Source organism: Cryptomeria japonica, chromosome 11, assembly GCF_030272615.1.
Source record: "Cryptomeria japonica chromosome 11, Sugi_1.0, whole genome shotgun sequence".
Lineage (NCBI taxonomy): Eukaryota > Viridiplantae > Streptophyta > Pinopsida > Cupressales > Cupressaceae > Cryptomeria > Cryptomeria japonica.
Window position 1 is genome coordinate 129,191,154 of NC_081415.1, and position 11,406 is coordinate 129,202,559.

Consider the following 11,406-nt stretch of genomic DNA (forward strand, 5'->3'; position numbering starts at 1 on the left):
CTCGACAACTTGTCAGAAATTTGGAAACCGGTGGGGTGGGTACGTCATTCACCTGTCAGATTGTGTATCGTAGTTGGACTTGGTATGTATAATAATGTACATAATCTTGACAGATTTTCCCGAAATAAAGGCGTTCCCTAGAGGGGCTCAAATAACTGGCCGTTGTAAGGAGTAAATTCATTACAGATATCTTGGAATCTAGAGTTATAATTTCGTAAATAAATCTGTCAGAGATCTGGTTCAGTGTTTGTTATTAATAGATCAAATCTTATTAACCATAGCTTCAATTCACTATAAACCAGTGATCTCCACTCCTTTCTGACAGGGAAACACGCAATTTCTTCTCCAGGAGTATGGAAGAAGAGAAGCAGCAGCTTCATGTTATGATGGTCCCATGGCTTTCATACAGCCACATAACAGCCTTCTTAGAGCTCTCAAAGAAATTTAGTGTTAACGGTCTCAGAGTTTCCTTCCTCTCCACTCCCCTCAATATCAGACGGATTAGGCAGCTACGCCCCATTCCAAAAGTTGATCTTCTGGAGCTTCCACTGCCCTCCATTGATGGATTGCCCGAAGGTGTTGAGTCAACTGCAGATTTGAAGCGAGGAGGCACATTTGACCTACTTATGGAGGCCATGGACGGGCAGAAGCCATTCGAAGACCTGTTGGGAAGGATTTCTCCAGATTTTGTAATCCACGATATGACACAGTACTGGGCTTTTCTCATAGCCGACAAATTGGGCATTCCCACCTATTTTTCGCCAACACTTCTGCCACTGGTGTAGGATACCTTGTAGGCCATGGGGCCCCGATAGCAGAAAAGGGCATAACAGTCTCAGATCTGACTGTGCCGCCGCCTAGTTTCCCCTCGCCGAATATCCGCCTTACACCATTTGGAGCGTCCAAATTCCTGAAGGGGATCCAGAAGAGGGAAGGGCACATCAACGTCGGAGAGCGGTTTGGCCTGTGCATGAAGAATAGTTGGGTGATGGTGTTAGATACATGCGTAGCATTGGAAAGAGAATATGTGCACTATTTGCAAACACTCATTGATCGGCCCATGCTTCCCGTGGGAATACTGTTGCCCGATCTACCACCCCGCCCGGCTGTGGACCGTTGTTTAGCCTGGCTGGATCTGCAGCATCCCCATTCTGTGGTGTTCGTGTCCTTTGGGAGTGAATGTATTCTCACCCGTCAAGAGCTCGCTGCATTGGCGTTGGGCTTAGAAGAAAGTGAGGTTCCATTTGTGTGTGTTCTTCTCGGGCAGATGGCTGCTGAGTTACCCAAAGGCTTTGTAGAGCGCACCCAATTAAGAGGACTATTGGTCACCAAGTGGGCGCCTCAGTTACACATTCTCAGCCATTCTTCCGTGGGAGCGTTTCTGACTCATTGCGGGTGGAATTCTGTGATGGGAAGGATTGAGGTTTGGGGTGCCGCTTGTCGCACTTCCTCTGCAACACGAACAGAGCTTAAATGCTAAGCTCATAGCCGAGGAACTCAAGTTGGCGGTGGAGGTCAGGAGAGATGAGGAGGATGGTTCTTTTTCCAAGGAAGACGTGAGTAGAGCTGTTCGCACATTAATGGTGGAAGAGGAAGCCAGACACATCAGATCTCACGCTCAAGAAATTGCTGAAGTCTGGACGAAGAACGATTGCCAAATCCATGGATCAAACATCAACCACTTTATTGCATTAATGAAAGAGAATGCGGCCTGTAAGCAAGCTAATTACGCCGATGGCCTTTCATTATCTGAAACGCACCGCCCGAGTCTCGGAATGAATGGTGTATAATGTTCCTCCGCATCTTCGTTTTTTCCGAATGTGACTGCAATTTATGAACTGTAATAATTCGACAGAAATGCATGAACACTAATACGTGCCGAGAAAAGATGTAGAGGATAATTATTATTTACACTAACTCGCGTTCCTCACGAAACATTTGTCTTTTTCACATTCTTTCTCATTCCTATAATTATGCTGATGGTATTACACTCGTAAAAAAAAATTGAACTACCAATTGTACCTTGTGTGCAATGAGTAGGCCGAGAGGTGTGGAATGTCAATATGGGAAAAAAATGGTTTTTTTTTTTCATATATTTATGCATAAATAATAGCTTCAAAGAAGTTATGTATGACTTGTAGTGATCTAAACAAAAATTAAATCAAACTTTTGATTTGAGAAAATAATTGAGATATATTACCAACAAGCTAATGTTATTTTTACAATAAGGAGATAGTTAGAAATAAATATGGAGACAAATAGGGAGATAGAGAAAAGATGGAGTTGGAGGAGGAGAGGGATATTGAGATAAAAAGATGGAGAGCTAAAGAAAGAGAGATGTATAGATAGAAATGGAAGAGATAAAAATTTACATGGGGAGAGAGAGTGGAACAATGAAAGAGGGAGATATAGAAATATAAATATAGGTATAACCAGGGATATATAGAAAGGTAGAGAGATTGAGAGATATAGGGGTAGAGAGAGACGGAGAGATAATGAGATAGATAGGGGGAGAGATGTGATAATATGATGAAACAATAATGATCCGGTCAACTACTAAGAGTAGGGGGGGAGGGAGGGCGAAGGGGAGGGGGGTGAATCAGTAGATAGAAAATATACTAATCTTCACCAAGCTTAACTCAAACTCATAAATAACTTACAAAACATAACCGGTTTAGGTTGTATCTAAAACTGCAACTGCACTGTCAAGCTTTACCAGTTGATCAGAATATCCATGATATAGTGTAACAGATCTGAAACTCAAATACCTTTTAACCAAAACATCAAACCACTTTAATAACATTAGTAATAGCTCATTTCATATAACTTTCAATCATCTAAACATGTTTAAGTGGATTTACTAGTTATTCACATTTAACCATATAAAAAACATACACATAAAAACATTCACCACTTGACACAATGATTTTTACGTGGAAACCCAAATGGGAAAAACCATGGTGGGGATGAATACCCACAAGTATTATGAACTCTTCTAAAGTTCATCCTGTTAGGAGCCAAGCCTTGTTAGAAACTTTACAAAAATGTCCTATTAAGAAAAGGTTCGGTTAGGGACCACCCTGTTAAGGAATTGACTACAATAGCTTGTTAAAGGCAATGCCCTGTAAGAGGTAACCTCAGTGGAGGATCTTTGAAATCCAAACTAATGGATCACCTGGTTAGAGGATTTGAACAAGAGGCCTATTACATCTTACTCGGTTAAGGGATTTAACTATTGTAATTGTTAGAGAACAAGAGGGTCTTGTTGATCTGGCAATAGCAATTCTCTACTTAATCAGATCCTTTTATGCTCCTATCTGCCTTCACAACATTCTACATATACTCCTTTTGGTTCGGCAACAACTCACACTTAACAAATTTGCCAACACAATTTACAAACAATTCATCGACCTTAAATACAAATACAATAGGTCAGTAATAGAACACAAAACCTAAGATCTCATAGAGATTAAAAACATATCGGTTCAAATATGACAGTTAAATTACATAGCAATCAGCTGCACATTGTTCAAGACAACTTTGACCGCTCCTAGATCACTCCTTGATCACCGCACATTGGATCCTGTAACTCATCACGCGTTATTCACTTCATGCTATGAATTTGTTCATTCCCAAGATAAAACAGTTATCTCTATGTGTCAAATCCACTTTGAAACTCATCACATGCATCATGCATACGTGACATCTTCATCTCCGCTCATCATTCAATCATATATCAACACCACTGATTCTCGAAGCTCCATTGGTTAGGGTTCTTCTTATCAACGGGTTAGGGTTATCGATTGATCTTTCTGCTTCAATAGTAATACTGGTTTCCATCACTGCTTCACTACCCGTTGCAATACAACTTCATTACGGGTTGCTATTGACATCAATGACAACACTATACTTCATCAATGCAATCTTCATGATATGCCAACAAGATGGAAAAAGAAATATAAACGGATAGAGATAGAGAAGCAAGAGATGTAGATATAAAGGTATGGGAAAATGGAGATGGAAAGAGAAGGGGAGAGATGGATGGATAGGGAAACAGATACATGTCTAGAGATAAGGAGAGAGGAGGATAGAGGAGAGAGTGGTAAAAAGAGAGATAGAGAAAGAAAGAGATAGGGAGATAGAGTGGGTGACATAGAGAGGAAGAGATAGAGAGATATAGAGGGAGAGGGAGATTGAGAAATATAGTGATAGAGAGCTAGATATATTGAGAAATAGAGAGCAAAGATTAAATTAAATAGAGAGACAAAAAGAAAAAAAGAAGTAGACATGGAGAGAGAGAGAGAGAGAGAGAGAGAGAGAGAGAGTATAATCTAATATAAAATATGTAATGAACATATAATATATATTTTTAATATAAAAATTAAGAGAGAAGAGTGAGAAAGAGGTACCTGGAGAGAGAAAGAGATAGAGATATGATTATTAAGTAGAATGGAGATAGGATAAGAGATAGGAAGACAAAGGAGGGATAGATATAGAGGGGGCTAGAAAAAATGGAGAGAGAAAAGAGTTAGAGAGAGAGAGGGAAAGTAGAGAATGATAAAGAGATATATATAGAGAGAGAAAGAATGATAGTGATAGAGGAACAAAGAATAATGGAGAGGGAGATTGATATACATAGGAATAGAGAAATAGAGAGATCAAAACAGAGATAGCAATAAGAGATAGAGAGGCAAAGAGATAAAAAAAGATGGTGAGATAGAGAAATAGAGAGAAACAAAAGTGGAGACAAAGGTAGATAAATATAGAGAGATAAATAAAAACAAGAGAAAGACAGAGAGGAAGATAGGAAGAGAGAAGAATAGAGAACAAGATAGAGAGGGGGAGAGATAAAGTGAGAAAGAAGACTAAAAATTGATAGAAATGTCATTGTCACACATATTTTAGTTCTTATAATAGTTTTTATAATAGTGATCTATAAACATTGGAATTTGTAAGGGAGGTGGGAGGGAGGGAATGTGAGTCCAAAATTGAAGAGAAGAGAAGAGAGTTGGGGGACAAAGAGAGGTAGAGAAATAAATATAGAGATGAGGAAACATATAGAGGGGTAGAGATATAAAAAGATAAAGAGGGATAGGTAGAGACAAACAAGGAGAGATATCAACATATATAGAGAGGGAGATTGATGGAGACTATAAGATAGAGATAGGAAGGAGAGAGGGAGAAGAGGAGAGATAGAGAAGGGGTGTGAGGAGATATATAAATAGATATGTATTGACAAAAATGATAGAGCACTATAGGGAGGGAGAGAAATGGGCAAATAAAGGGAGAAAGAGAGAGAGAGAACAAGGGTGACAGGGGGAGAGAGATGGGGAGAGAGAGATTGATAAAGAAAAAAAGAATAGTAGAGAGGAGAAACATAAAGAAAAAGAGAGATGGAGGGGGAGAAAGAAAATTTAAGATGATGACTCCAAGCATATTTAATAGGTGAGTCCATCTTCTTGTACTAGATTTCTTTCCTCATTGACAAGTGCAAGTAGTAGCAATGAATTGTCCAAAATTTGTCAATGATTGAGAGATAGGAAACTTTGAAGTTATTATGTATGTTTTCTCTTTCATACTTCAAGAAAATTTCAGTAAACTTGGAAGCCAAAGCTTTGACCAAACTATTTGAAACTACTAGAAGGTTGATAGGTAGTCAAACTCTTCAATTCAAACAACTAGCATTTCCATATGGATGCTTTCACTTAGCATGGACTGATGTCCACTTCTATCAATATATGCCACTTTTTTTTCCCTAGTTCTTTCAATTTAATGATATTCTTGTATGTAACTCTGAGGAACAAATAAATGCAAAGCTTGGAGAACAAGGGACACAAATTATTTTACATCTATTCATGGCACTTCTCAAAATGACATTGTAGTTGAGAACAAGATTGAAATACTTCCTTCTTATGTTTCATTCATTTCACTGCTAGATCAATTGGATTTGGTGCATAACTTCCATATTAGTAAACCCTTTAAATAGAATTAAAAGTTATTCTTTTAAAGAAAAGAGAATGATTAGACTATAGTTGCTTTTAAAAGCATAAATTTAGGACTCTTTCTATATTAGAAAGAAAATATATTAATTAAGGAATGGGATATATGAAAGGAATGTTATTAAGAGGTAGTTAAGTGAAAGGCTTTTTCCTCCACCGCATGATAATAAAAGTCACATGGAGATCAATCATGGACCATTCTCCGTTAAAACTTGATGTAATCAAAGAAGGGAGAAATAACAGAAGCATTCTAAAAAAACAAAGAGACATCAAGAAGGATAAGGTGAGCATTGACCCAGAGGTAGGGAATGCTTTTCTTTTTGGAGAACATTGTGCAGCAGCTATAGTTGATGGTTTCAAAAATTTTATCTACGAACCTTATCCTTTGCAAAGCTCATTCTTCTTTTATTGCAGATTTCATTTATTGTGTTGGCAGTATCCCATACGTAACCCATGTGCTGTGAAGTTTTGCAAGCCTTGGATTATGAATTATTATTATTAATTAATAGTAGCCCATCCATAGTTATCCAATAGTCTATGTATATTGTTTAGCTAAGTATTTTGAAGGGGGACTCTTCAAAGAGTTCACCTCTAATTGTAGTGAGTTTGTGAGTATGAGCAAAATCTTAGCCAAGTTTACAAACAATTATGGGCTACAGGTTGAATGAAGAAATATAAATTCTTGGATATCTCATGGAACTGCGCATAGGATATGAGACATCTAGACTACAAAAGGAGACAATAAGGAGGAAGAGGACCATGATACATTTGCTGGCCTAGTATGTCATTGCGTCAAAAGATACCAATAGATAGAAAATATACTAATCTTCACCAAACTTAACTCAAACTCGTAAACAACTTACAAAACATAACTAGTTTAGGCTGTATCTAAAATTGCAACTGCATTGTCAAGCTTTACCAGTTGATCAAAATATCAATGATACAGTGTAACAGATCTGAAACTCAAATACTTTTTAACCAAAACTTCAAACCACTTTACTAACATCAGTAATAGCTCATTTTATATCACTTCAGGTCATCTAAACATGTTTAATTAGATTTACCAGTTGTAGACACCTAAAATTGTCCAGTCTAATTAAATAAATATTTTATTTATTTAATTATCTAAGCCTAATTCTTCTATTAATTAAATAAATCTTTATTTATTTAATTAATTCATTTATCCTCTTCTAGCCTTATTTCTCATTTAAATAAATACATTTATTTATTTAAATTATCCTTTTCCTAAATTAAATAAATATTTTTATTTATTTAATTATCCTATTTCTTCTATTAATTAAATAAATCTTTATTTCTTTAATTAATTCATTAGCTTTTTCTACACATGACACATGTCATTCATCTCTTAATTCCTACACTACCTACCTCTTTCATTATTTTGGTATTTCTTTTACCTACCCTCTAATCCTAGCCGACCTCCTTTTTACACCTCTCAATCTTATCCCTCCATTTCATATTGTGTCTTCTATTTAAGGAGATGCCTTCTTCATTATCAAACCCTAATGTCTAATCACTCATGCTAATGATCATTTTTGGCTACACTACGATCCTACTTGCAACCACATTTCGTTCTTTGTTGAGCTCTTGTGCATATAAAAATCTGAGAGCAAATATATCAAGCAAGATCAATGGAGATAGGAAGAATGGAGATCAAAACCCTATTGGACATGTGATGGTATAATCTTTGTGATTTCATGTGATTTGCATTGTCTTAGGTAATCTTCATATGTTATGGTGGATCTTTGTTGATTGTTAGGCTAGGGTTTTGTGGTTGGATTCATTTAGCCTTTCAATATTGTTATTATTGTTATCCATTTTCACCATACACACTTTGGCACGCCCGGTGGGACTCTTGTCCCTTTGCATTTAATCTTTTTGTTGTAGATTTTGCATTTTTGAAGTTGCAGATCGGACATTTTTTGACGACATTTTAGGTTTTTCCGCGTCTGCGAACTTTCGGATCGCATCTCTGAGTTTCAGGAGCGTCTGCGGATACTGGAGTCGCGTCTGTGTTTTTGACAAGTTTTATTTTGCAGGTTTCAGACAGGAGCGTCTGTGTTTCATAAGCGCGTCTGTGTTGTTTCTGCTCGCGTCTGTGTCCGAGAGGGGCGTCTGCGATTTTTGGCCGCATCTGTGCATCACAGAACCGCGTCTGTGTCATACAGACGCGTTTGTGTCGGGGGTAACAGTGTCTGTGTTTTTACTATTTCAGAATTTTAAAATTTTCTTTGATTCGATTTTCGGATTTCACACTTAGGGTTTCAGATTTGGTTTATTTTTGGACTAACCCTATCAGATCTAGCTAACTAAGTTTGTGCAGCTTGTTTTGGAAGCAAAAATGTTTTGGTTGAAGGCCCCTCTTTCACAAAGTCTTTTGGGTTTTTAAAATTTACCTAACTCGTGTGCTTGCAGGAAGGGGTGATCATTTGAAACAACCCAAACTACTAACAAATTTTGTTGCAGGTCCTTGGCTAGGGTTTTGAAATTTTGTTGTGTGCCTTGTTTTCATAGATTAGCAAACACTTCCATTGGTGCACTAAAATTGAACCATTGTCTTTTGTGTCTTGAGCAATAGGCTCTTTTTGTTTAATCTTTAGAGGGCCTGTCTTTCCGTGTGGTCATTAAGACTACTAGTGAGAAGAGAACGACCCAAGTGGTAGCAAAAGAAAAGCCATCTTCTTCCAAACCACTATAAATAAATGTATTCATGGTGAAAACTATGAATAATGTGTGCTGATTAGTTCATACCGACACTATGTCTCCCCATAAACCCGTTTGATCAAATTTATTTGATCATTTGTAGGGCGTAACCCCTACCGGTTGGGAGCCTTCTGTATTTACAGAGCTGAAAGTGTCGCATGTATGGCCACATGAGCAGATGCCCTTACTAGGACCTTTTTGTTTTAGAAGCCCAAATCCTTCTAGTTGTTGAGGCAGGAGGTCGGACCTCTGGTAGCGGCCCACACACATACGGTTCTTAGTAGAGATACAAAGTTCGCCATGGGGAGTTTTCATGGGGACTGATGCTTGGCTAACCTGAGAAGTGAGTGCTGAGGGTGGAGCCAGTGAGGTCAAGCATCTAAGTATCCACTCTGAATAGCGTAGCCTCGGGGGTAAAATCCTATGTGGGATCAACAACTATTGTCTTGGCCAGCCATAAGAATTGTGCTTGTCTTATGTTAAACATTCAAAACAATCAAGACCAAACAACAAAACATTGTGTCTTTTGTGTCTTCAAGTGTATGCAAAACATTTTACATCAAACAACACACTTTTGGAGTCTAAACACTTGCAAACATTGAGTCCTCATCAACATTGTGTCCTCTTGTCACGAAAAACAGTCAAACAGTCGGATTTGGTCACAGCAAAACAACTTCACAGATTGGAAAAATTGCATGAAGTTTACAAAAATGCATCTGTGTCTGTTTTAACCGCGTCTGAGTCATCTAAACGCGTCTGTGAAGGGCATAATAGCGTCTGTGTGTCTAGCAGCGTCTATGTCGAATAGAGACACGTCTGTGTCTGGAAATTGCGTCTGTGAAGTATACAGAAGCGTCTGTGTACAGAATTGAAAATTTTTACAGTCCAGCAAACAAAGGAAATCAGTTTCGGAATACTTGAGCTTCTTAGGTTGTTTCTTCAGGTTTCATCTAGCATTCAATCTGTCCTTGGGTCTCATACAGTCCATCATTACTTCACATGTCATTTTACATTCATACTTGTCTAAAATTGAGTCAAAAGGTCACTTGCTTGTCCTCATCATACTTTGTCAACATACTACATACAACTACACTTTGCTAAGTGGTCCCTCATCAAGGTTTCTTACCTTTGGGTCTCATTTGGTCTTACTTAGAGTCAAGGTCAGCTTACCTCATCAAGAGAAACTATCATCTCTTTGGAAGTCACACCTACTCTACTACTTACATACTTGGTCTTACACTTTGGACATTGCAAGTACACTTCATACAACTCTTGGTTTTCCATACTCTTTTCATTTTTCATCTAGTCTCTCACATCTTGGTCAAATACCTAGTTCATGGTTGAAACCCACCTTCAAAAATCTAGGAGAAAAGCTAAAGAAGCTCAAGAGTCCGCCAACATGAGTTCTTATGAGTATTACAATGATTTATTTTTCAATCCTGAGCACACTACATTGCCTGACATGGATGTTTATAGACACATTCCAAATGTGGAAAACGCAGACACTACAAAGAACAATGCTACACACAATGACAATGTGGACAAATTTTCAATACAATCAGCAGATGTAGAATAATCCATTATGAATCCTCATTTCAATAGATTGGTTGAAGAAATAATGAAGAGGGATAGACAGTACTTTTTACACATGATGGCACAAAGTGGAGCTAAAATACCTCATGACTTTGACATGTCTCAACTTATGGAAAGCCGACCCTCGCAACAAACTCACTCTAACATGGATCAAAGGAGACCCAATAGTGGAGGAAATAGAGGACCGCATATGGTACCTGAATCACCATCAGCTTTGCTTCAAAAACCAGAAATCCCACATACACATGGTCAAACATATGATACTTACCTTCGAAGACCATTATGGAAGCCTTATGCAGATAGATATGCTCAATCACATGCTCAAGCTATGGATCAATCAAAACAAGTGGACATTCAAAGGCATGCTCCAAATTTGGACACAAGGAAACCTCATGTCAAATTTGGGGGCAACACATTAGAAAATGAAATGCCTATAGAATATGGTATATATGCACAAAATAGATATGGGGTTCCTCAACATGAAGCTATACCAAGTGCTCCCTATATGCCGCATCAATATAAACCTCCTCCATATGAACATGTCTATGATCAATATCATCCATACATGCAACAAGCTCCTCCTCAAATTGGTGTCTCAAACATGGGGTATGCTACAAGAAATTGATTGCCACCTAAGAATAATTTGGAGCAACAAATCAGAGATCTACAAAAGAAAATGGAGGACATGAGTACACCAAAAGCAACATACACTATGAGAGACATATGTCCTTATCCATTTGATAAGAGCATTCCAATGCCTCCATTTCCTACACACTTTGTGACGCCAAAATTTGACAAGTATAGAGGAAAAGGAGACCCCAAGGCACACATACAACAATTTTTTACAGCCTGCATTGAGGTAGCGGCAGAAGAAACATATTTGATGAGGTTGTTCCCACAAAGCTTAGGCGATCAAGCTATGGAATGGTTCTCTCAATTACCTCCTGGTATTAAGTCATGGGGTGACTTAGCAGAGGCATTTATTCAGCATTTCTCCTACAATATTGAGACAGATATCTCAGTCACTACTTTGTGCAATACTAAGCAAAAGGAGGGAGAATCTTTTGCATCATTTTTACAAAGATGGAGAAAT

The 11,406-nt window shown here is 37.9% G+C and overlaps 1 protein-coding gene across 1 annotated transcript; it reads left to right on the forward strand.

Moving 5' to 3' along the window:
• The first annotated feature begins 353 nt into the window (after positions 1-353).
• On the forward strand, positions 354-1,480 carry LOC131065355 (UDP-glycosyltransferase 91C1). Its single transcript, XM_057999845.1, has 2 exons — positions 354-741; positions 786-1,480. The coding sequence occupies exons 1-2, from the start codon at positions 354-356 to the stop codon at positions 1,478-1,480; spliced, it is 1,083 nt and encodes a 360-aa protein (XP_057855828.1).
• The last annotated feature ends 9,926 nt before the right edge of the window (positions 1,481-11,406 follow it).

What these genes read in the sequence shown, in the direction of transcription:
- LOC131065355 (XM_057999845.1), top strand. Translation starts at nt 354, where the DNA reads ATGGAAGAAGAGAAGCAGCAGCTTCATGTTATGATGGTCCCATGGCTT. An exon ending in TCTCATAGCCGACAAATTGG is followed by an intron (nt 742 to 785) that starts GCATTCCCACCT and finishes CCACTGGTGTAG; the next exon opens with GATACCTTGTAGGCCATGGG.